Source organism: Ranitomeya variabilis, chromosome 6, assembly GCF_051348905.1.
Source record: "Ranitomeya variabilis isolate aRanVar5 chromosome 6, aRanVar5.hap1, whole genome shotgun sequence".
Classification (NCBI taxonomy): Eukaryota; Metazoa; Chordata; class Amphibia; order Anura; family Dendrobatidae; genus Ranitomeya; species Ranitomeya variabilis.
In genome coordinates this window covers 372,388,459-372,416,186 of record NC_135237.1, presented here as the reverse complement: position 1 = coordinate 372,416,186, position 27,728 = coordinate 372,388,459, and the positions used below count along the sequence as shown (strand labels likewise).

The 27,728-nt window shown below is 39.7% G+C and overlaps 1 protein-coding gene across 2 annotated transcripts in view; it reads left to right on the top strand.

The window, feature by feature from the left end:
* The window catches only part of ATP9B (ATPase phospholipid transporting 9B (putative)), a 428,187-nt gene that overhangs the window by 150,377 nt on the left and 250,082 nt on the right, over positions 1-27,728 (top strand). For both annotated transcript variants that reach the window (XM_077270058.1, XM_077270059.1), the window contains exons 9-10: positions 18,587-18,667; positions 27,223-27,298. In XM_077270058.1, coding sequence (XP_077126173.1) covers positions 18,587-18,667; positions 27,223-27,298 — 157 coding nt within the window. The remainder of the gene's footprint in view (positions 1-18,586; positions 18,668-27,222; positions 27,299-27,728) is intronic.

Sequence of the window (27,728 nt, the reverse complement as noted above, 5' to 3'; positions counted from 1 at the left end):
TACGTGGCACTTACATACGTGGCACTTACATACGTGGCACTGAAATATCGTGGCACTATGTCACAAAATGTTCATTAAACGGTTAGGGGTGAGGTTAGGGGTAGGGTTAGGGTTTGGATCCCTTTATCACCCTGATGGTGGTGGGTGGTTTTTCAGTGTTTTTTCTGTTTTTTTTCTATAAAAACGCATGCGTTTTTAACGCAAACAAACGCGCGCGTTCAAAAACGCATGCGTTGCCGAAAACGCGTCAAAACGCATGCGAAAAAACGCATGTGTTTTTAATGTTAAGTATAGGAAAAAACGCATGCGTTTTTTAGCGCTAAAACGCAGCGTCCAAAAACGCAAGTGTGAAACCAGCCTCAGTGCCGGAATTGGCGCATCTAAGGCTACGTTCACATTTGCGTTGTGCGCCGCAGCGTCGGAGACGCAACGCACAACGCAAACAAAAACGCAACAAAACGCACGCTAAAACGCTGCGTTTTGCGACGCATGCGTCCTTTTTGGCCGAAAGTTGGACGCAAAAAAAATGCAACTTGCTGCGTCCTCTGCGCCCAACGCTTGCGGCCAAAAAAACCCATGCGTCGCAAAACGCAGCACAATGCATGTCCATGCGCCCCCATGTTAAATATAGGGGCGCATGACGCATGCGGCGACGCTGCGGCGCCGAACGCTAATGTGAACGTAGACTTACAGATGCGCCAATTCCGGCACTGAGGCTGGTTTCACACTTGCGTTTTCTGGGGTGACTGCGGACTGGTATTTGTAGCCGGGGGGGGGGGACCAATATCCATGGCCCCTCTCTAGGCTATTGATATCAGCCCGCAGCTGTCTGCGTAGCCTTTCTGGCTATAAAATATAGGGGGACCCCACGTCATTTTTTTGGGGGGGTCCCTCTATTTTAATAGCCAGTAAAGGCTACGCAGACAGCTGCAGGCTGATATTCATAGCAGGTTACAAATATTGGCCCTCGGCTGTCGGCTTTCCCCCTCTGGCGCAGAAAATTGCGCGGGAGCCCACGCCGGTTTTTTCAGTTTTTTATTAAATTAAACGCTCATTAAGCCCTGTTTCACACTTGCGTCGGTACGGGTCCGTCGCTATGCGTTGGGCCGATGTACCGACACACGTTGTGAAATTTGTGCCTGTCGTGGGCAGCGGATGCAGTTTTTCAACGCATCCGCTGCCCATTCTGAAGTCCGGGGAGGAGGGGGCGGAGTTTTGGCCGCGCATGCGCGGTAGAAAATGGCAGACGTGACGGATGTGCCAACGGTCCGCCAAAACACGACGCATCCGTTGCACGATGGACGCGACGTGTGGCTATCCGTCGCGATCCTTCACTAATACACGTCTATGGGTAAAAAACGCATCCTGCGAGCACATTTGCAGGATCCGTTTTTTTCCCAAAAAGACGGATTGCGAAAAACGCAAGTGTGAAAGTAGCCTTATAGAAACATCGGCCTTTCTATTATATATCTATGGATATATCTATCTATAGATATATTTATCTATAGATATATCTATAGATACATAGATGTATCTATCCATATATTTGGCTGCTTTCACACATCAGGTTTTTGCCGTGAGGCACAATCCGGCGAGTTTTGAAAAAAACGGATCCATTTTTTTCCGACGGATCCGTCTTTTTCTCATAGAGTTTCATCCGTTTTTTGCCGGATCCGTCAAAAAAGCTGTTTCCGCCGGATGGAAAACACATACAGAGGAACGTTTTTTCTGTCCGGCGAAAAAACAGCGACGGATCCGGCAAAAAAAGTATGAAACTGAGCTGTGAAATGATGAATCCGGCCTTGGAATCCGTTTTTTCATGCATGTTTCCATTCAAATCATGCACATTTTCCGTTTATTTACTTATTTCCAAAAACGGCATTAAAACCGCGCATAAACCGCACCCAAAAAAGCATAAAAACTGCATCAAAACTGCACCAAAAACTGCATCAAAACCTGGTGCAGTTTCGCAGTTTTGGTGCGGTTTTGATACAGTTTTTGGTGCGGTTTTGATGCAGTTCTTGGTGCGGTTTCGGTGCGGCTTTTTCCGCAGCATGTGCACAAGTCTGCGGCTCCCATAGACTTACATTGGTTGTACACTACACTGCGGATTTGATGCAATTCAGTGCAGCAAAAAACGCTGCGGATCTGCAATCAAATCCGCAACGTGTGCACACAGCCTTAGCATTTAGTGAACCTAGCAAAAAAGCCAAGCAAAAAACAAGTGTGGGATTGCACTTTTTTGCCATTTCATTGCACTTTGAATTTTTTTCACATTTTCTGCTACACGACATGGTAAAACCAATGATGGCGTTCAAAAGTAGAACTTGTTCTGCAAAAGATAAGCCCTCACATGGCCATACTGACGGAAAAATTATGGCTCTGGAAAGAAGGGGAGCGATAAACGAAAACAAAAAAGCTCCAGGGGGTGAAGGGGTTTAGAAACATGGATATGGACATATCTATGGAAATAGACATAGATATATCTCTATCTATCTATCTATCTATCTATCTATCTATCTATCTATCTATCTATCTATCTATCTATCTATCTATCCATCTATCTGTGTGTAATGGAGTGTGGGTTGGACAGAAATGACATCACAAATCTTTTTGAAGCTAGAGGGGGGAGAGGAGGGAGGGGTTGGGGTGTGTTTTGGAGAGGGTGTGCTAGGTTCAGGCTTAGTAGCAGTGCAATGCATCATGGAACTTGTAGTATTAGAGCACAATGACTCAGGAGAAAGGAAGTTGTCGATTAACCCCATGAGAGCTGAATCCAGCACTAAAATGTGCTGCTACAGCATGATAAAAGGTAATATTGCTAAAATAAACACAGTAGATGTTTTCAGTGGCACATAATAGCAAGATTTATGAAAAAAAAAAGGTTATAGTAGTGGACAACTTCTTTAACTCCCTGAGCTTTTTTCGTTTTTGCGTTTTCGTTTTTTGCTCCTCTCCTTCCTAGAGCCACAACTTTTTTTTTCCTTCAATATGGCCATGTGAGGGCTTATTTTTTGCAGGACGAGTTGTACTTTTGAAAGACAGCATTGTTTTTAACATGTCGTGTACTAGAAAACAGGAAAAAAATTCCAAGTGCGATGAAATTGCAAAAAAGTGCAATCCCACACTTGTTTTTTGTTTGGCTTTTTTGCTAGGTTCACTAAATGCTAAAACTGACCTGCCATTATGATACTACAGGTCATTACGAGTTCAAAGACACCAAACATCTCTAGGTTCTTTTTTATGTAAGTGGTGAAAAAAAATTCCAAACTTTGCTTAAAAACAAAAAAGGGCAATTTTCCGATACCCGTAGCGTTTCCTTTTTTCGTGATCTGGGGTTGGGTGAGGGCTTATTTTTTGCCGGACGAGCTGTCATTTTTAATACCATTTTGGTGCAGATACGATCTTTTGATCGCCTGTTAATTGCATTTTAATGTAATGTCGCAGCGACCAAGAAAACGTAATTCTGGCATTTTTAATTTTTCTCATCGCTACGCCATTTAGCGATCAGGTTAATCCTTTTTTTATTGATAGATCGGACAATTCTGAACACGGCGATACCAAATATGTGTAGGTTTGAGGGGGTGATTTGAACTTTGATTTATTTATTTATTTTTTTTTTTTTTTAACCATTTTGTTTTTACTTTTGCCATGCGTCAATAGCCTCCATGGCAGGCTAGAAGCTGGCACAACTTGATCGGCTCAGCTATATAGAGGCGATGTTCAGATCGCCTCTATATAGCTGAATTGCTGAGTTGCTATGAGTGCCGGCCACAGGGTGGCGCTCACAGCAATCCGGCATCAACAACCATAGAGGTCTCAAGGAGAACTCTGGTTGTCATGCCGATGACCCCCGACCATGTGACTGGGGGGTCACCGGTGCGCACATTTTTGACAGTTTGACAGTGGCATTTAACTAGTTAATAGGTGCAGGTGGATTGCTATTCCACCTACACCTATTGCGGGCACATGTCAGCTGTTCAAAACAGCTGACATGTCCTGGCTTTGAGGCGGGCTCACCGTCAGAGCCCACATCAAAGCGGGGGTACTGCCATCGGACGTCTAGTGACAGAAAGGGGTTAAACCCAGAACCTCCTTTATTGGCCTTTTTTTTCTATCTGTCTATCTATCTATCTATCTATCTATCTATCTATCTATCTTTCTCTCTCTTTCTTTTTTACTTTCTATGTAAAAGTTTGGGCACTCCAGGTCAAACTTACTGTAATTGTGAACAGTTAAGAAAGTTGAAGATTAAATGATTTCTAAACGGGACAAAGTTAAAGATGACACATTTCCTTTATATTTTAGGCAAAAAACTGTATATTGTCATTTTTTTACATTTTAAAAATGTAATGACATTTCAACAAATTCTTGATGCAAACATAAGACCATCTGTAAAAAAAAAAGCTGCAGTTGAATTGAATATGACTTCTACAACTGGATAATGATCCCAAACACACATTAAAATCCACAATAGAGTACCTCAAAAGGCTCTAGCTGAAGGTTTTACATTGGCCCTCAAAGTCCCCTGATCTGAACATCATTGAAAATCTGTGGCTACATCTCAAAATAGCAGTGCACGCTAGATGACCCAGGAATCTCCCAGAACTGGAAGAATTTTCCAAGAAAGATTGGATGAAAATCCCTCAAACAAGAAAGACTCTTGGCTGGCTATAAAAAGCAATTACAAGCTGTGATATTTTCAAAATGGGGTGCTACTAAGTACTAACCATGCAGGGTGCCCAAACATTTGCATCGACACATTTTCCTTTTTCTAATTTTTAACATTTAAAAGGTGAAAATATATATTTTTGCCTAAGTTAAGAAAGAAATGTCATCTTTACCTTTAGGCCATTTAGAGATCATTTCATCTTCAACTTGCTTAACTGTTCTATGTGCCACTGTATCTATTTATTTACCGTATCTCTGATCTATATATCTCATATCTACAGTTGAAACCAGAAGTTTACATACACTCTATAAGAAGACACATATGCATGTTTTTTCTCAATATCTGACATGAAATCAGAATAAACCTTTCCCATTTTAGGTCCGTTAGGATTACCATAATTATTAATATTTGCCAAATGCCAAAATAACGAGCGAGAGAGAATGTTTAAGGCATTTTTATTACTTACTGCAAAGTCAAACGTTTACATACACTAAGACTACTATGCCTTTAAACAGTTCTGTACTGCCCATATGATGATGTCATGTGTTTGGTATCTTCTTTTTTTGGCAAACATTTGAGTTAATTAGAGACACACCTGTGGATGTATTTTAATGCACACCTGAAACACACTGCTTCTTTGTGTAGCATCATGGGAAAGTCTAAAGAAATCAGCCAAGATATCAGGAAGACAATTGTGGACTTCTACAAGTCTGGCTCATCCTTGGGTACAATTTCAAGATACCTGAAGGTGTCTCATTCATCTGTACAAAAAAAATGTATACGCAAGTACGAACAAGATGGGAATGTCCAGCCATCGTACTGCTCAGGAAGAAGACTGGCTCTGTGTCCCAGAGACAAACGTGCTTTGGTCTGATGTGCATATCAGCCCAAGGGCAAAAGCAAAATACCTTGTGAATATGATGGCGGAAGCTGGTAAGATTGTGTCAGAATCCACAGGCAACAAAGGAGTTGCTCTAAAAGAAGCACATTAAGGTTATGGAGTGGACTAGCCAGTCTCCAGACCTTAATCCCATAGAAAACTTATGGAGGGAGTTGAAGCTCCAAGTTGCCAAGCGATCGCCTCAAAATCTTAATGATTTAGAGATGATCTGCCAAGAGGAGTGGACCAAAATTTCTCCTGACGTGTGCAAACCTCATCATCAGCTACAAAAAATGTCTTACTGCTGTGCTTGCCATCAAGGGCTTTGCCACCAAATATTAAGTCTGGTTTGCCAGAGGGATCAAATGCTTACTTCTCACTGCAAAATGCAAATACATTTATAATATTTATACAATGTGATTTTCTGGATTTTATTTTTTTTCTATCTCTCAATGTTAAAATTAACCTACCCTTAAAATTATAGACTGTCCATGTCTTTGTCAGTGAACAAACTTACAAAATCAGCAAGGGATCAAATACTTATTTTCTCCATTGTAAACTAAATTTATGGGATCAAATTACTAAAAATGTTCAGTACATGTGCATACGTATTCACCCCTTTTGCTATGAATCCCCTTCAAATTTGTGGTGCAATCCTGAAGGAGCTGCAGAGTTCCCAAGCAGAGACTGGAATATTTATCCACATGACCACAATAAGCTGTACACTCCATAGAGGTGGCCTTTATTAAAAAGTGGGCAGAAAAAAGCTTTAACTTAGACAAGAAAATTGTAAGGTTTGTTTTGATTTTGCCAAAATATATGTATGGAGGAAGATGCTGTGATCAGATGATACCAAAATAATCTTAATGTCTTGTGTCAAACCAACACAGCTCATAACCCCAAGAACACCATCCCCACAGTGTAACATGGTGGTGGCATCATCATGCTGTGGGGGTATTTTTCTGTAGCAGGGACAGGGAAGATGGATGGGATGCGAAATAAAGGGATTTTCTTGAGCAAACTTGTTTCAGTTTGTCAGTGATTTGAGATTGGGATGGAGGTGCAGCATCATGCTGTGGGGATGTTTTTCGGCTGCAGGGACAGGGAAAATGGTTGAGGGGAAGATGGATAATGCAAAATGCAGGAATATTCTTGAGCAAGACCTGTTTCAGTCTGTCAGTGATTTGAGACTGGGACGGAGGGTCACCTTCCAACAAGACAATGACCCAAAGCATACTAAAGCAACACTCGAGTGGTTTAAGGGAAAATGTGTAAATGTTTTGGAGTGGCCTAGTCAAAGCCCAGACCTTAATCCAACTGAGAATCTGTGGTCAGTCTTGAAGATTGCTGTTTTCCAGAGGAAACCATCTAACTTGAAGGAGCTGGAGCAGTTTTGCCTTGAAGAATGGACAGAAATCCCAGTGGAAAGCTCATAGAGACTTATCCAAAGCGACATGCAGCTGTAATTGCCGCTAAAGGAGACTCTACATAGTACTGACTAAATAGTTATGCACAGTGAAGTTTTCAGTTATTTTGTCCTATTTGTTGTTTGCTTCACAAAAAAAAGACAAAATAATAGAAAATATTTACAGTTGTAGGCATGTTATGTACATGAACTGATGTAAACCCTAAATAAAAAAAAAACAGAGAAATTCCAGGTTGTGTGGTAGCAAAACTCACAAAATGCCAAGGGAGTTGAATACTTTCACAAGCCACTGTATCTGTCTGTCTATCTATCTATCTATCTATCTATCTATCTATCTATCTATCTATCTATCTATCTATCTATCTATCTATCTATCTATCCCATATCTATCTGTCTATTTATCTTCATAAATAGCTTTGGTGCATTAGATAGATATCTCGTAGATAGTTTTCAGTATGCATTGACATTGTTCAATATGATAGCTTGGGTGGTTAAAATGCTGACTTTGACTCTTCAGGCTCAGCTCTAGAGACTTCAGTGTCCATAATTCTTGAATGCCACCTGCTGGTTTTAGCTTACTATAACTGCTAAAATCTTGATGCTTTTTTTTTTTTCTTATTCTTATTTTATTTTCAGGGTATGAAAGTGAGAATCATGATTCATTGTTTATTATTTGAGCTACTTGGATTTCCTGTATTATAAATAATAAAAAAAATTCTCTTCAAATCACACATACATAAATTGTGACAATAAAATAAAAACAATCAGCATTTATATATCGAGACCACAAGATTATAAAGTACTTAGAATAAAAGAAAAGTACAATTTCAGATTTCTAAGCTGTAAGAACATTGAGTACAGAAATACTCGCGGTGTAAATAAAAAAAACATTTGATGCTAAAATGATAGATAATGAAAACGGATTGCGATATCCTTTCCTCTGGCTTGTACGGGTCTGCAGATATCTCGTTTCAGTATAAAGTGAGGGTTGTAATTGCTTGTACATACTGTAATTGTCAGTCATTTTGATTCGGCCGCGTTCCTAATGTAATGGATTGTGGGCATCTTGTATTGTCATGAAGCATCATCTGCACCGCTCTGTAACTTTATCCTCGGTGACACCCGGAATAAATAAGCCTGCTTCTGAGCTTTTCGTAAAGAACAGATGACACCAACAAAGATGATCAGTGCAGATTTTGTTGTCTTCCCGAGCCACTTAGAATGATCAGACAATTAAATTTTCAACACTTCCTTTAATAATAGCTGTCTTGCAATACCTGTAACCTGCAGGTTAGGTTTCCTTTGGTTTCATACTCATAAGTGGCGCATTATTTTTCTTCCCTGTCAGCCTTCATGTTGTGAAACATTCATTTCCATCTTCTGTGATCACGTAAATTTATTAGCTGCAGTGAGGTCAGTGTAATTTTCAATAAATGGTGACTCGCTGATTTATATCAAAAGATCCATACAGCAGTAAACAATACCATTTACATTTAATTAGTTTTATTGAACCAGGGGCCATTTTATCTGTAATGAACCACATGTTATGATTAAGGATGTATTTTAATGATCTTTAAGTTGGGTGAACAAATGTTGCCCTTGACCTAATGGAGGAGGTTTCCCTGTCTTATTGATAACCTCCCAGTCATTTCTGTATTATTATACTGACGGGTAAAGAAAAACATCCCCATTATCATGTCGTCTCCAAGTCATTTTGTGACTAATGTAGATGAATGAAATTTATCTCTCTGAGATCAGTTTTGCATGTGTCAGTCTGAGAGGGCTCTCTGTAGACTCCTTCGCATTGCGAGCCATAGGTACATCAATAGATTCATTTCTGGATTGCAATGTTTGAAATGTATTTAGTGCAACTCCTTATTATGCTATTGGCTTTTTACAGTCTGTCTTTATTAAATAAGTGCACAATATGGCATTTCTGAAGTGATACATCAAGGTTTTTTTTTAGTATTTTTTTTTTTTAAACAAGGCAGCCAAATAGAAATCTATTCTCATCACATCAAATACCAGCAACTTGATCTGTCGGATGTCGTTTACCTTCATTTTCCAAACACGTTTTTGGTGATTTTTATTTTTAGGAATTTTTTCTGTACGGTAGGTGTTAATGGTAATCTGTCAGCAGGTTTTATGTAATCTGAAGACAGCAGGAGATAGAGGCTGAAACACAGAATTTAGGGATGTGCCACTTGTCGAAGTGCATGCTGTTTACTAACCGTGAAGATTTATTACTAAGAGATTAACATTGGCAACGCCCCCTCTCCATGTGATAAGCAGCTCACTGTCTATGGACTTTGTACATGGAGAGCCTGGTGTGGGCGGGGTTAGCTTTCTCAGCTCTGCTTCATTCTAAATCTAAAAGCTCTGATTGTGTCAGAACTGCTGCACCCAGTAATCTAAGTGATACATTATTGCATTCAGCTTTCTTTGCCTACATTATGCTGCTTTCAGATGAAGTAGCAAAAACCTGCTGACTCCCTTTAAAGTGAATGTGTTTTCCACCAGTGCTGTTAGGTGATAGCAGCATAGTACAGGGAATGGTCAAGTCTCCATTTAGACTTAATGCACGAAAAAATAGGCCTAATTGAAGTGATCAGTGAATACACAAAACTCAAAGTTTAGAAGTTTGGTGTATTAATGAGGATAGCTTTTCGAAGCCCCCCTCACTATAATTGATGGGCAGTTGTCAATCATTCCCTTAGGGCAGGGGTGGGGAATCTTTTTTTCTGCGAAGGGCGATTTGGATATTTATACCATCCTTCGGGGGCCGCACAAACTCCGCCAACAAAGTGCATCCTGACTCTGGCACTGGTTTCAGGATGTAATCTTTCATTGCATGCCCTTCAATGTTCAGTAGTGAACACTGCGTGTGTGTGCTAAGAGAGCAAGAAGAAATTAATGAGCTGGTTGTAATCAAAATACACCTCCCTGCCTAAGAATGCTGTCCCTGAGAAACTGCCCGGGGGACTGATAAAATGTCATCGAGGGCAGTAAATTGCCCTGAGGTTCCCCAACCCTGCCTTAGGGGAAGTGAGAGGAAGGGAGAACGCTCGCATTATGAATATACCAGACTCTTATTCTATGTGCCAGTGTATTCTCTGATTGCCAGTATTTTTGGTTCCGTTTATGCTAACAATAGACTTAGAATTTATTTGTCTGCTACATTCTTTGATCGTTCAATTTAACAGAAGAGCAGAATTGTTTGCATATTATGCCGCCTTTATATTGGACAGCAGAGTATATAACATTTTAACTACTTCTGGACTGCCCATAGACTCTTAACATCCAGGGAGTCCGCTCTTGTCCCTACACTGATGTTCTAAAATGTCAGTGCAGTCAAAGCAGATTTCACAAGCTCGTGAAGCTGTGCAGAAGAAAAGCTGCTGTCTGTCAGACTCAGACAAACTTCTGAGACAGAAGATAAGAATGGTCTATTACCATGTTTAACTTCTCCATTGCAGCACTGAACCAGGAAGCACTTACCCTGCTTTCTCCTCCCAACCCAGCAAATATGTGATCACTGGGTGTAGGGAGGGAACAGGACCGGCTGGATTCTAGGAAACCCAGACACCTCTGCTGTGCATGCAGGAGGCTCAAATTTTCCTGTAGCTGGGGCTACTATACATGCCCCAAATATAGGGTAATTTAGCAATAAAAAGAATGTATTCATATATTAAAATGACCCCCCACCCTCCAGGAACTTTTACAACCTTATAGGGGGCACAGTGAAATAGGATAAACTAAAAAAAAAAACATAAAATAGAAACAAAGGCATAAATAAAAAAAATTGAAAAATAAACTGCCTGTCTAAATTGTTGTTTATAGCCCCGTCCCCATCAAAAATAACATATCAAAATTATTTCTATGAAAAGGAGAACACAGTTTAAAATGTTTTAGCTGCCCTTTGTGATTTTTAAAATAAATAAATACAACAAAAATCTGAAAAAAAAAATAAATATGCATTTCCTTATTTTATTTACATTTCACCCAGATATGAGATTTTTTTTTTATTTAAAAATGACAAAAAATTCTGCCCATGTGTTGCGAAAAAAATAGGCAAAAATTGTTTGAATATCCGAACGAGTAAAAATTATTCAGCCATTAAAAGCTTTATGTACTGTATCATAAAACCCCAAATGTCTTTGGCCAGGAAGGAGTGTTAAATGGCCTAGTCATTAACTGGTTAATTAAAAACATGCATATAAATGAATGAGGGTTTGAGAAGGCTAAAAACCCCTCAACCTATTTATTTATTGTGTGTTCAGTTTGAGAGAGGGGGTCTCGTTACATAGGTCCGCTCTGTAAGTCCTTGTGAAAAGTCCAATTGTTGAGAATGCGGTTGTTTGGAATTAGGCTCTGTTCACATTTATATTTTGGGTTCCCGTCAGCTTTTTACTGCTAGTTTTAATGACTAGTACATCTCGGTCTGTAACACCATTTCTACTTTCCAAAATACTGGAACCCTTACCGACATGATTAAAGTTATTGGGGACCGGCAGTCATTAGCCCTAAAAAATGTGATGTTAAATCAAAATTTGCCTTAACAAAAAAAAATAAAAAATCAGCTTACATGTTTACATATCTTGAGAATAGATAATACATAGACATGCTGGGTATGTTGCGCTCTAGTGGTAAGGGTTAATCTTTGCAGTAACACCATTCCGCTGTCTACTTGTGTTATGTCAGATCGTTTGCTTTTGCATCTTGCTCAGAAAGAGTTGGCGTTAAAAGGACAATTTGCAGTTACACTTTCTTAGTTTAAATAGTCTCCATACCTGGAGATCCGCACACTCCTGATCGATCAATAGACCTGACAGCTGGGGGGAGGATAAAATTGTTTCAAGTCAACTTGACTAAATCAGAAAGTAATTTCCTGACAAAAACCTACCTGTAATGTTGTACCTTTCTTGGTGCTTTATTCAGTGTGTCTGCAACACTTACAGGTCAATCTCCTGAAGATTTCCGCAGATCAAGCAGGGAAAATGTCACAGTGAACAAGGGCCTGTCCTGTCCATTTTACTGTGTGTTCTGTGTATGTTAAGACTTTTGCCTTTTTAAGTTTAGAGTGTACGTACACCTTCAGAGTGAGTGTTCTTATTGTTCCAGTGCAGTCAAATTGAATCATTAAAGGGGAAGTCTGAGACTTTTATGTTGATGGTCTATCCTTAAGATAGGTCATCAATATCTGATCGGTGGGGGTGCAGCATTCACCACCCCCTCCAATCAGCTGCTACAGTGTTCCGTTGCGGAAACGCAGAGAGGCCGGGCACTGCTCCTCCACCCTGAATTTATTTGAATAGTGGTAGATGGGCATTACCCGGCTGCGGACACTACACGGTTGATGGAAGTGTTCTGTGCGGTTCTACAATTGGACACATCTAACTACCTCCAGCACCGTTAATAGCTGATCAGTGAGGGTGGCAAATGTCACACCCCCACCAATCAGATGTTGATGACCGGTCCTAAAGATAAAATATAAAGTCCCGGACAAGCCCTTTAAGCAATAGGTTTGTGTTTCCAGCTCCATGTACAGACCTGTGAGTGTCTGTGGTCACAGACCAGTAACATTCCTTGTGTAGTCTGATCCCGCTGTCATTTTGACATCTGTCTCTTGTTTATTTCTGACCTAACAATTGCAAGTTAGCTGGAAGTTGTGGACCATGGAAAGAAGTATGAGTCCAGGATTCACACAGGTTCTGAACTGTCTGTGATGTTGCCTATATTTTTTTAAACTTTTTATGGCATGATAAAAGGCATCATTCTTCTCATAGGTCAGATTTCCATCAATGTTTTGGATCCCATTTTCATTACTATGTCAGTTTTTTACGATTTGTGTTTCACCAGTGATTTTCTTAAATGCAGAAAATAAAAAATTGTCGATTGTCCTGCTCATTGTGATTTTAGAAATGGCATCTGTGTGCTGTCTATGGTATTCACAGATTCATTGCCTTGTATGAGCGTTTTTGATCCGTCACACCGTTCACGAAAAAACACGGACATGAGGATAACCCAATAACTGATAATGAGTTGTGTTTCTACCCAATCTGACGCTGACAGCACTGACTGGCCAGTAACAGTAGTTTTCAGTTCTTGCACCAACCACCTAATCACAGTCTGATCTCTTACATACTGTGCAGTTATACTCTTGTAGTTCAGCCTCCTCTTTGCTCTTCTTCAGACCCCATTTTGATTCCCTGAATTTAGAATTCCCCCTACATTTTTTACCCCCATGATCTTCTATCAATGTCCTGACACATCAGTTCAGCATACTTGGGCAGCTTGAGTCAGTACTATTTCTGCCTGTTGTGGTCACACTTTGATTATCCTTCGCTCGATATCCTCCCAATTTAGTTAATGTATTGTAAGTATATAGTCAAGGAGGCTGAACTGGGATAACCTGCATTATATTTGTGTGACAGGAGCTGTGCAGTCATCATCATTGGTGGCGGTATCTAATACTCTCCTTGAAGAGCTTCAGTGGTACGGGCCATGCAATTTGATCATACAGATCGTTTTTGTGACTGAAATGGTGACATCCTTCAGAGAGCATAAAGGTGTATCATTCCCAAGAAGTCACCATGAGATCATATGACTTAAGAGAAGGAATGCTTGAATTTTTAGATAGAAAGGAACAAGTAAATTAGGTAAAACTAGCTGATTTATATATACTGAAAGACTCGCAGCAGGATGAATAAGGAAAAAAATATAATTTGGTGGACGGCTACTTTAACCCTTCCCTGACAGTTCCTGAGACAGCATCTTACCGGAATATGATGCCTGTGTTATACAGCTATCGTCGGCCCACAGCTGTTGGTGACATTTTCAGTGTGCCGTCATGGTGGCTCATCATTCTATGTGTCCGTCTTTGCTCCCGTGATGCGATCGCGGAGCCTTGATAGGTTGCAATGACCGCCAGTGGTCTGCTGAAGACCCCCATTCCTGTCATGACCATACTCCTTTGAATACCTCATATTGTGAGGTGATTTTTACTGGATAGTGAACGCTGTAGTTAAAAGACAACACTTGGAATTTCCTTTCCTTCTTTCCATGACATCACGTGATAAAATGAATGGTGTCATTAAAAAGTACAACTACGGTAGTCCCACAAAAACCCAGCCTTCATACAGCTATGGGGACAGAAGAATAAGAGTTATGGCACTTGGAAGAAAGGGACTAAAAGCGAAATCACAAAAAATGAAAAATAGCCGTGTCGGGAAGGGGGTTCATATGTTTGAGTTTAATCTTATTGAAATGTTGCAGTAGATTTTGCTATATCCAGTTGGACCCCAAAAAAATCAATTTTACATCAATGTTTGTTTTTTTTTCAGTTTCTCCCCCTTATGTTGCTATAAGACAGTTTTTTAGTTTGTGAAGTTGGTATTAACTATTTGTATGGGCAGTTTAGGTAAAATGCCTAATAAAGAAAGGCTAGAGCCTGGACAACTGTTTTTATTGTATGTGTGTGGTATTGGGTTCCAAGAGACTCTTCTTTTTCTGTTCACAATAAAGCACATAATAGACTGGATTATCTAAATTGTAGGTGATAACAGATGGGAAAGAGGTGAATGATGAAGATATAGGACACCCACATGTGTATTAGTTTCATATGAATTATTTCTCGTGGTCTTGATGAAAACCTAATAGGAAGGACAAGAATGTGATGAATGGTCAGCGTGTGAAAGATTACAACAAATGGCAAACAGTTTAAGATGTGAGGAGATAGAGGAGCGGGCCTGCTCTGCCCTATACCAGACCAAGGAGCGCATCATTTATCATTTACTACTATGGAGGTTTGATACTTGTGTCGTTGCACCTGTTAAATTACTAAATGTTGATGTAATAAAAGTAAAAAAAATACTTGTTATACAAAAAGGCACATTTAATAACGCTAAAAAACAATTTTCTCCTAAGAAATTTGTGATTCTTAGTTACATCAGCCGGTTAGACCCAGCCTTATTTATTTCTTTGGTTTTAAATGGACTTTCCAAAATTAGGATTTTTATTCTCACCATGAGAGTTAGTCATTAGTGATGAGGGAGCATGTTTCGATAAGGTGTTACACGAACATGCTCGAATCTAACTGGGTGACTTCAACGAGCTCCAATACTATGTTCGAGTCCCTGCGCCTGCATGTCTCACGGCTGCTAGACAGATGCAACACATGCAGGGATTGCCTGTTTGTTAGGCAATCGAGCACGCCAAAGTCACTCGGTTAGCACATGAGCATGCTAAAGATAACACCTTAACTGATCACGCTCACTCATCACTATTAGTCAGTCTCTGCTGCGCCAGTGATTCCTCTGTGACATGCTAAAGCAGTGATATCACAACTGCAGTGTATGTGACCACTGCTGCCAATCACAGGGTCTTACAGTGATGCCCATGTAGTCGGTAGGAGTTCAGTGGTTGATTAATGCAAAATTTACTGTTTGCAGGCCAACAGTAATCTAAAGCCTAATTTCCAAATCCAGAGAACTCCTGTCCCCCAGCTGCAATTTGTCTGAAAAAAAATTACTTTAAAAACTCTCTTTTGGGAATTATCAAGTTGTGTGACTTTTTTCTTTGGCGTCATGTGATCTGTGTTGGTTTTGTGACTGGCATCCTGTGATAGAAATTGTTGAAAGGCACCGATTGTATAGTCGTTTTCAGTACTGTGCCCTTTTTCTAACACCAATGACTCTTTATTGTGACTGCTCTGGAAGGTATGTAAATTAGTAGACATCGCTTGGAAGATTTGGATACCACCCTGCAACTGCCACATGAAGTTGAAAGCACACCTGCATAGAGGGGCCAATGGATGCAGGATTTTGATAATATCTTAGTTTACAGAATTGTGTGACCATTGGCCACTCCATGCAGGTTTGATTTGGGCTGCATGTGGTTGCCGCACTGCGAATACCCAGCCTAAGCCCTCATCATTTAGACGTCCATGTTTGATCACAAATGGTTCAAGTCTCAGTAGTGTTTTGCATCCGAGTTTTCATCAGTGTTAGGTCCGGTTTTACCATCATTGTTTCATCAATGATTTTCACGTGTAGATAAATGAATGACAAAGCTTCTTCTATACATTGCGTTGTTAATCATGGATAGTACACGGACTATATACAGATGCCATCAGTGTAATGTCTGTGATTTTCAGTGACCCATAGACTTGTACTGGTACTTTTCATCTTTAATGCCTGTAAAAGTCTGATATAACTCCATTATTTTTGCACGGACCTACGGTCCATCAAAAAACACAGACATGTGAACAGCCCTATAATCTATTATGGAAATCACATGTAGAACACGTACAGTGGCATGCAAAGGTATTAACCCACTCACCCCATGCATTTTTTTTGTTTTGCTATCTCATAACCTGGAATTTCACTATTTTTTTGAGGGTTTGCATCAGTTAATGTAAAGAACATGCCTTCATCTGGGAACATTTGGTTTTCTATTTATTGTGAAGCAAATAGGACAAAATAACTGAATGCTTTGGATCATTGTCTTATTGGAAGGTGAACCCCCATCCCAGTCTCAAATCACTGACAGACTGAAATAGGTTTTGCTCAAGAATATCCCTGTGTTTCGCACCATCCATTTTCCCCTCGACTTGGACCATTTTACTGTCCCTGCTGGCTACAAAATCTCCCCACAGTATGAAGCTGTTGATGTTTCAATGTGAGAATGGTGTTCTTGGGAGGGAGGGGGGAAGCGGTGTTCGTTTCGTTCCAGACATAAAGTTTACCTTGTGGCCAAAAAGTTCAATTTTGGTCTCATCTGACCACACCACCTTCCTCCATGCATTTGAGGAGTTTACCACATGTATTTTGGCAAACTCAAAACGAGCCTTACAAATTTTGTGTGCAAGTAAAGGCTTTTTTCTGCCCACTGTTGCATAAAGGCCACCTCTATAGAGTGTACGGCTTTTTGTGGTCGTATGGACAGAAACTCCAGTCTCTGTTTGGGAACTCTGCAGCTCCTTCAGGGTTACTTTTGGTCTATGTGCTGCCTCTAAGATTAATGCCCTCCTTGCATGGGCTGAGAGTTTTGGTGGGCAGCCCTCTCTTGGCAGGTTTGATGATAATGGATTTGATGGTGCTTTATGGGATCATCAGAGATTGAGATTTTTTTTATAACCCAACCCTGATTTGTACTTTTCAACAACTTTGTCCCAGACTTGATTGGAGATTTCATTGGCCTTCATGGTGTTGTTTGGTTAGTGGTGCCTCTTGCTTAACCCCTTACTGACCTATGACGTTTTATATTCGTTTTATTCGTGCCTCCCCCTCTTTGTTGCATGCCTTGCCTCTGAAGCCGCATGTTTTACGGCTCACGACTGCTGATCTGATCAGCTGTAATGTGCCCGAGACTGGAATCGCGATCCACCCACGGCTGTTCACTAGTTTAATGCAGCTGTCAATCTCTGACAGCTTCATTTTACTCGCGCAAATCGGATGCGCGTCTTAGCTGCGCCCATCGGCGCCCCGTCACATGATTGCCGATGGGTTGGCATAACAACCCGTAGTCTGCAGGAGACCCCTGTAGTTGTCATTGCTGAACTGCTGTGTGTGTCACCCGGTGGTCGGTGCTCATAACAGATGAACATTTTTGTTACATATAGCAGGCCTACAAAAGATCGCCGCTACTAGTCTCCCATGGAGACTAATGAAACAATTTAAAAAAAGGTTTTAAAAATATTAAAATAAAAAAATAAAAGTTCAACTCGCCCCCCCTTTGCCCCATTCAAAATAAAACATTTAAAAAGCCAAACATATATTTGGTATCGCCGTGTTCAGACTCGCCCGATCTATCAAGATATAAAAAGAATTAATTTGATCGGTAAACGGCGTAAAAAGAAAAGAAAATCTAAACTCCAGAATTACGGTTTTCTGGTGGCTGCAAATTTCAATAAAATGCAATAACCGGATCAAAACATTGTATCTATTCCAAAGTGATATCAATAAAAATGTCAGCACGGCGCGCAAAAAATAAGCTCTCACCTTGCCACTGAAGAATCCAGAGCACCTATCACACACAGGACACAGACTTACCTTTGTGGGAGATGACTTAATTTTTCTTATGCATGTGCTTCTACTTCGGTTTCATGAACATTTTAGAAAAGGGCAGTGGTTATGTTTTTTTAATCATAAATAGATTTCAAAATGAAATTAAATATTTTTGGTTCAACAGAGTATATTTCTAGTTCATAACATATTTGTTTAATTATCGGCCATGAACAAGTGGAAATCAATATTATAATAAGACTTTGTGACCTTTTCCGAATCTTTTCTTTTTCTTTGTGTGTGACATGCCGTGAACCTCATATTACTGTGATTCTGTAAACCTTCCCCCAGGAATAAACGTGTTTTGAAGTATCAGATATAAAAGTTATCCATAACATGTTGTTTGGTGATATGTCTGCTCGATCTCTGTCATTATGTGTTGGAAAAAAAAGACTCCAAGATTTAGTTTCATGAACAAAGAAGGAAAATCGATGGTATCATATTTAGAAATGAACAAGATGTGTTTTTAGTCGGCCTTCTATGACATTCCCTTATTTATTGATAAAGCTGCATTGTTTATTAATTGCAGCTATTCTCTATTGCAGGATCTCTTTTCAATCAATGCTTATGTTTATGCTCAGAAGCCACAACTGGATATTCACAGTTTTGAAGGTAACTTTACACGGGTAAGTAAATGCTTTCTCTAATTTTTCATATCCACATAATATGCCCTGGAGACAATATTGCATTGACAGCTTAGCAGGGGAGGTGCTGGCCCCCAGAACAATGTGCAGCAGCGCACCTGCAGCACCTCGTAGATGAATACTGGTACTGTCAGGAGATCAGTCACTGATAGGCTCACCTGCCCCATTGTTAGGATTGTGTGCTGCTATGTCCGTGCTTTTACCTCTCATTTGTAGCTGGTTATTGCAGAATATTCCCAAAGGTTTTGCTATTCCAGTCCCATATATTAAAGGCAGCATGCTCACAAATATCTACAGTAAAAGGGTATTACTGAACAAAAAGCAGCTACAACATTTTTATATTCCTTAATTTCTAGTATTAGATTTGTACATGAAACAAAAAAAACAACCCTGAAAGTTTGTGTAAAAATATTTCATTTGGCATCACATCCAACAGCTTTATACAGGTTTTTTTTTTGTTTGTTTTTTTTAAGTTTTGTTCACTGGCGGCTTACATAATGTTCTTTTACTTTCTACCAATCATGTGATGTTCAGACGTATTGTAGACACTAGTATAGTGTCCAAAGATAAGGTGGACTATATCATAGCACTTCCAAGTGTGCAGCAACAAAACAAAAAAATAGAAGGGTAAGTATAAGGCTATTATAAGGCTGGTATTAAAATCTGTATGAAATGCAATATGTTTATTTTTAAAAAAAAAATAAAAAATTGTGGGAGCTCCCTCGTAATTTTCTTAACCAGCAGAGGGAAAGCTGAGGGCTGATGTTTATATTCTGGGAAGAAGCCAATAGCCATAAAGGTTTCCAGGCTATTAATATCAGCTCACAGATGTTTGCTTAGCCTTTACTGGCTAGTTTACAGGGAAACCCCAGAAAAAAATTGACTTGGGGTCCCCTATAAAATTAAACCAGCAAAAGCTAGGCAGACAGCTGCGGGCTGATGTTAATATCCTGGGAAGGGGCCATGGATATTGGCACCCCCAGGCTAAAAACATCAGCTCTTAGCCGCCCCAGGAATGGCACATCTTATAGATGCACCAATTCTGGCACTTAGATTCGCTTTCCCACTTGCCATGTAGCGGTGGCAAGTGGGGTTCATTTTTTGTGGGGTTGATGTCACCTTTGTATTGTCAGGTGACATCAAGCTTAGTAATGGAGAGGACACCTATCCATTGCTAATCCTATAGTTATATGGTAAATAAAGACAAGACCAGAATAAAGACCTTTATTTGAAATAATCACACAGACTCCTTTTTTGAATCTTAATTTACCATACTTACTAAATGCCTAATCCCCGACACCCTCGTCTCCTGCAAAGAAATAAAAAAATAAACCAACATAAAATACTATCCTGTCCGACGTAGTCCATTTAGTACCGAGTGTCCCACTGCGATCTCACGTGTAGAACAGTCACATCGGGAGATGTGACCGCTCTACCAGACCGATGGTGATACACTGACAGGAGGTAATCGCTCCCGCAGTCTATCACTGCGCTGCCGTGAGAGTTCACCGGAGTTCATCAGCTCCGGTGTTCTCACTTACGGCACTGCTGTGTGAGAACTTTCCCACGCAGCAGTGCCGTAAGTGAGAGCACTGGAGCTGATCAGCTGATGAAGTCCAATGAACTCTGATGGCGGCTCAGTGATACACTGCAGGAGTGATTACCTCCTGCCAGTGTATCGCAGGCGGCCGGGTGACATCGACATGGGACACTCGGTATTAAATGGACTGCGGCGGACAGGGAGTATATGTTGGTTTATTATTTTTGATTGTTTGCAGGAGACGCAGGCGTTGGGGATTATGTGTTCGGTGAGTATGTATTGTGTATGTGAATATGTAAATTATGTAAATGTTTTGATTGAATACAGGCACCGGATGATGAGACTATTCTCCCATCATCGGCTCATGTTGTCTCTGTCATATGTGACCAGAGACGTAGCCGGATGGGAGTAGTAGTCCAAAAAATACAAAAATTATTTATTGGAAATTCGGAGACATGTTGTCAGAAGTTTATAGACTAAAACAACAATTTACATTTTACTCAAAGACATATCAATAAAGAGAATAATCAGACAAACTGAACATTTTGCAGTGGTCTCTTAATTTTTGCCAGAGCTGTATATATAACACTGGTTTCCAGAGGAGTAGTAATCCTATTTATAATTTGATTGTTGAGTCTATGTCTACTACTAGGACAACCCCTTCTTGAGCTAAAGGTTTGGCCCCAATCTATATATATATATATATATATATATATATATATATATATATATATATATAAGCCGGTGCGTGTGTGTGTATCAATGATGATGTCATAATGGTTGCCGTGGCGACAATGATGTCATAATAGGTTGCAATGGTAACGGTGATGTCAAAATGGTTGCTATGGTGACGATGATGTCATAATAGGTTGTAATGGTGACGGTTATGTCATAATGGTTTCCATGGTGATGATGTCATAATAAGTTGCCATGGCAACAATGATATCAGAATGGTTGCCATGATGAAGATTATGTCATAATGGGTATATGGGCAGGGAACTATGGGATGGAAGATGTGTGATTGGTATATGGGCACAGGACTATGGGGTGGAGGATGTGTGATGGGTATATGGGCATTGGACTATGGAATGGAGGATGTGTATGATGGGTATATAGGCACGGGACTATGGGAAGGAGGAATGTGATGGGTATAGGGGCACAGGACTATGGGATGGAGGATATGTAGGATGTGTATATGGGCATGGGACTATGGGATGGAGGATGTGTGATAGGTATACGGGCATGGGGTTATGGGATGGAGGATATGTATGATGGGTATATAGGCATGGGACTATGGGATGGAGGATGTGTATGATGGATATATGGGCGTGGGACTATGGAATGGAGGATGTGTATGATGGGTATATGGGCACGGGACTATGGAATGGAGGATAATCATTATAATTTGTTATAACTAACCACTTTTAGTTACTATACCCCGGCAACTCCGGGCTCTTCATCTAGTAATATAATAAAGGTTATATTCACCTCCCGTGTCAGTAATTGCAGTCTCTGGCCTCTCGTGTGGTTGTTATGAGACATGAGCCCAGCGCCCAATCAGTGCTGGTGTCACTGTCCCCTCTTTTTGTACAAATTAATCAAGAAGAGGAAGTCAGAGATCAGCTGGAGCCCCAGCCAAGCATTTAGATCAAGAATGGGTTGCCCTAATAGTGGGCAACTGCTTTAAGTAAACACAACTTAAAATGAACATCAGTACATGACAAATTACCATGTAATTATTTATTTAGCAAAAACTATGCCTATATATGCAGCAGTTTGTGAAAAAGTTAGCACATCTGATGAATCAATAGCTCGTCGAACCATCTTTAACCGCAATAACTTGAAATGATCATTTTCTATATGACTGAGTCTCTCATATTGTACTAAAGAAGATTTGTCTCAAACTTTTTTTACAATATTGTTTAAATTCATAAAGGTTTTTTGAAAATTAAGGTCCCAATAGCATTTAATTTGGGTTGAGGTCTGGACATTGACGGGCCATTTCAACACCTTGATTCATTACTTTCTTCAGCCATTCTGATGTAGATTTGCTTGTGTGCTTGGCTTCATTGTCCTGTTGCATAACCCAGTTTCAGCCAAGCTTCAGCTTTTAGAAGATGACCTCATATTTGATTCTAGAGCTCTTTGGTACATGGAGTTCATGATTGATTGTGACTACAGGGTGCCCATATATTGTGTCTTAAATATTATTATTATTATTATTATTATTATTATTTATTATTTATATAGCACCATTAATTCCATGGTGCTGTACATGAGAAAGGGGTTACATACAGGGTTATAGATATCATTTACAGTAAACAGGTTTACAGTGACACACTGGTACAGAGGGGAGAGGACCCTGTCCTTGCGGACTTACATTCTATGGGATAGTGGGGAAGAGACAGAAGGTAGGGGTGAGGCGGCGGCGGCTCTGGCGGTGGTGAGGCGGCGGCTCGGTTATTGTAGGCTGTAGGCTTTCCTGAAGAGATGGGTTTTCAGGTTCCGTCTGAAGGATCCGAGGGTGGTGGATAATCGGACGTGTTGAGGCATGGAATTCCAGAGGATGGGGGATATTCTGGAGAAATCTTGGAGGCGATTGTATGAGGAACGAATAAGTGTGGAGGAGAGTAGGAGGTCTTGGGATGAACGAAGATTACGTGAGGGAAGATAGTGGGAGATTAGTTCAGAAATATAGGGAGGGGACAGGTTGTGGATGGCTTTGTAGATCAGTGTTAATAGTTTGAACTGGATTCGTTGGGGGATTGGGAGCCAGTGGAGGGATTTGCAGAGGGGAGAAGCAGGGGAGTATTGACCCCTCCTGCGCCATGTGTGACAGTTGGTATGAAGTGCTTGTGCCGATATGCTGTTGGTTTTTCCCAAATGTAGCATAGGGCATTATTCAAAACATCTCAACTTTGGTCTCGTCTGTCCCAAGGACATTGTTATTTTAATCTTGAAGCAGCTTTGCTAACTTTGGCCATTCTTACCGTGTTCTTTTTAGAAAGAAGATTCTGCAGGCCACCCTCTCAAATGAACCTTACACATTCAGTCTTTTTCTAATTGTAATGTCATGAACTTGAACATTTATTATGGTAACTGAGGCCTTTTGGTGTCTGAGCTATAGGTCTTGAGGTTTTAAAATTTCTCTGTGCATTGCGTGGCCTGACTTTAGGGTACATTTGCTGTCACATCTATTCCTGGAAAGACTGTCAACTATCTTATTTGTTTGTGTATCTTTCTCACTGTAGAATTATGGACTCCAAAGTGTTTGTAAATGGCATTATAGCCCTTCTAAAATTGTTGGGGACAACAATTGTTTCTCTAAGATGATTGCATCACTTTCCTCATTGGCCTTGTGTTAAAGGAGAAATTTAACAAGATTTTTCATGTTGAACTGGATACATGATGTAATATTGGCTACAGAGCATAATACAACATTGTTGTCTTTTAATTTTGCCTCGCCGTTGTGGAAATATTAGCAAAGTATTTGGCACCTAATGAGTTAACCTTTTAAGTCCAAGTAGGTGTTATCAGATAAAAACTCCTACAGGGAGAAGTACACTCCCCCAGTGAAAACATCCACTTGGGCTTAACTTGAGTTAACTCATTAGGTGACAAATACTTTGATTGCTAATATCTCTGCAAGAGAGAAGCAAAAATTATGAACAAAACAAAACATTTTATTCCGCTCTGCAGCTACTATTTTATCTTGTGTCCAGCTCAACATGAAAAATTTAGTGAAACGTCCTACTTGCTGGAATTCTCTAGACCAGCAAATTTCCAAAACTTCTGCTTTTATAGAGGGAGTCAAATTTGCTGATGAACAATTAATCAAGGACATTTGATTAGCAGCACCTGGCTGCTACTTACCCTCTCAATTTCGTTAAAAACAATAATGGTGTATTTGAAGTTTTACACACTGCTTTGCATCTTAGCCCAATTATTTATTGAATTATGAAATTGTGTAATTTGTCTATTTTAAGAGAAGATGCTTTTTATTGTGTCCTAATATGTAGAAACATAGAATTCAAAGCAGATATAGTTAGCTTTTCCCATGACTGCATTCTGTTAGAAAGCAATGATAGAAGAAAATACAGCCATTGTGCACATGTTCTAGCTGATTGTGTTAAGCCAAATGCATTATTGTGTTTGTCCATTCTTCTAGACAAAGGTGAAGGAGTTAAAGATGAACCCAGAAAATTAAATTGATCTGTGGTCAAATGGGATTTGACGTTAGTAAAATGGTATCATATATTGATGTTTGAACAGTCCACTTATCTCTGAAAGATAATCTCAGAATTTGCTAAAAGAGCATTCTTTTCTCTTCCTCATGTTACTGGATATTCTTGCAAATTGCAAAGAAACTCAGAATTTTCTCCTAAAATGGATTCTGTTTAAAGCCAAGTGATGGCTATTTTTTTTCTTAAGCAGCAAATACTTGAGTGTATTATGAACTACCAGGTGGCAAGTATTAGCTTAAAGTGATACAATTAAATATAGGCATATCTACTGGGGGAATTGGAAATCTTATATAGTGGATAGTTAATAATTTTAAGAAAGAGCAGAATCATGAGTTTAATCGTAGAAATGAAGCATTGTTCAGAATCTGTCACATGCAGGGTTAACTTTGCGGCTCCATTTACATATACTATATTGACATTACTATAAACTTATCTGCAGTGCCATATAGCATCTAGTAATTTCACTATGCACATCAGGTTCTAAATTAAGCTCAATTGACTTTCTGTAGGAAGCACCAAGGTCCAGGAACCAGCGAATAGATAAGTAGTGAGCGTATAAATATGTCGTTTACATAGGTCTATTGTGTAAGAATAACCCCTTGGTCTTATTCTCCTGTAGTGGGGCATGACATGGCACCAAGTTTACCCAGTCACTGTTTCCAAAGACTTTTCAGAGTTTAAACCAATACATCCTCTTAGATCTTGGAAATGAGAGCAGAGGAGGTTTTTTTATTAAAAAAATAAACAACTACAAACAAAGGAGTTTAAAGAGAAAATATATATACATACTCAACCCTGGAAATCCACTCCCTGCTCCTGGCATGTCATTCCAAAATTCTCAGTTGGACCGCTATTGATGACGTTCTGACCCCCAGTCTCCTTTTACCGTGTGACATAATCGCTAATGATGCAGTAGAGAATGACAAGATCGGCAGCAGATTCCCCGGGCCAATTGTATCATATTCTTTTATTCCCCTGGCTTACTGCTGTCTGTTTCAGAAACCAGACAAAAAACCCATTCCCGCACTACAATCCAAAACCTTTTAGTCTTCCGGTAGATTCCCATTGTTTTGAGACGTCCAACATGCTGTATGATTGAAATATAGACAGGTGTCCATTTGCTTTTAATAATAAGTTTATTTTTTCAAAAACCTTATATTGGGAACAATGTTCTTTGACCAATGACCAAAATATGGGAGACAAAGGGAATCTGTCAGCAGGTTTTTGGTGCCTCATCTGAGAGCAGCATGATGTAGAAAAGAGGTGGTATCACTTAGTTTACGGGGTGCAGTGGTTCTGACACAATCAGAATTTTTAGATCAGAGCTGAGAAAGCTATCCCCGCCCACACCAGGCTCTGTATGATTATCTATTGATGGTGAGCTGCCTATCACAGGAGGGGGTGGAGTCATCTAACAGTCATGTGCACATCAGCCCCAGCAGTGATAATGTCCTAGTAATGAAACCTTGATAAGTGACACATTGTTAAATTCTGTGTTTTAACCCATACCTCATGTTTTCCTCAGATTACATATCAAAAACCTGCTGACAGATTCTCTTTAGAACTGTAAAGTTTTTTTCTTGTTTGGATATTCGAATAATGCTTTCGACCCCAAAGGACGACTAAAATACATTTTAAATTTTGTTCCTCTTTATGTAGCAATTATTTTTCATATATCAGACTTATTTTCAACTGGGGCAGGTAACGATGATTTTGACTTCCAGCAGCATTTTTTAATTTTATTTATATTGCTGTTCATTCGTCCGTTCGTTCGTTTGCTCGCTTATTAATTTCATACATTGTTCTCGTAAAAGACATTTCAAGGAAGTGGAGAAGGCTGGATGCTGCCACTAAAGATGATTAGTCCAAACAATGAGTATAAAAACTGGCGATTTATTAATGCAACATGTTTCGGAGTAGGTACTGTCTGAGGAAGGAGTATTACCTACTCTGAAACATGTTGCATTAATAAATCACCAGTTTTTATACTCACAGTTTGGATCCATCATATTCAGTGGCAGCGCCTGATATCCACGGCATTCTCTACTTCCTTCATCCGTTAAGTACTCCATCTGCTTGGTGTGAGCGCAGTGGCCAGAACAGCATCCATTTTGACATCACATCACTCTTCAATGATTATTATTATTATTATTATTATTATTATTATTATTATTATTAGGTGAGCGATTTACCTTCACCTACAGCCAGTGATAATGCACAGGGAGCTTCCCTTTTTTATTCTCTTAAGACGTTTGGGGACATTTCTACATTCAACTAGTTTTCAATCTATCTAATTTTCCCTGTAACTGGGCTTATATATTACCCAGTTACAGGGCAAAATTATCCTCCAATCTGCAGTGCTGCACTACAGAGCTGATCTGGGTCTCATAGGACCCAGCACTTATGCTTCTTTCTGGCACCCAACAAGCATGTGATCGCTGGGTCTAGAGGAGAAATACAGCAATCGGGAAGGTATAGATTGGAATAATCTCTATGTCCCCTATGAGGAATCTGGCTGTGTCTGACAACCGGCTCCTCTCTCCTGTAGCATCATGAACCTTGTACTATTGCTTTATGGCATTTTAGAATATCACTGTACGCTTAGTATGTATACCGGTCAGATATTTAAGATGTTAGGGCAGCCCGAAAGTACTTAATTAAACTGTTACTGACATTTTTAAATACGGCTCAGTTATTTTACATATTGTTTGTGTTTTTTTCTGTCTACAATATGTTATTTTATTTCATTTCAGGAAGATACAGACCCCTCTATTCATGAAAGCCTTGGTATAGAAAACACCTTGTGGGCAAGCACAGTGGTCGCATCTGGTAGGAGAATTGCATTTTCCCTTCATGGTTTTCATTTTTCCTTGTGTTTAAGTGCACCTTACATAATATACACATTAACCCTCCAATACAGGAGGAAGAAACATTTGGCAACAGTTAAATAGGGAAGAATTTAAGGGTATAATAAAAGGAGCTATATGGGGTGGGATTGTCTAAAAATTTGGAAATATTGCTGAATATTCCCATCGAAATTTCAGTTTTTAAGAGATTTTACTTTAAAAAGGACCTATCATTTCTGCAGAAAAAAAACATAAAAAGTGACAAAAGTCAGAAAAAGACATTTTTTCTCCAATACATATCATTCGGAAATCAGTATTTTCCTTAGTACTATGCTGGCTACCCATGTCCAAAATATATGGTTTGTGCAAGCCATTGAGAGCCATATGCAGTGTCTATTCATGATTGTCCTACG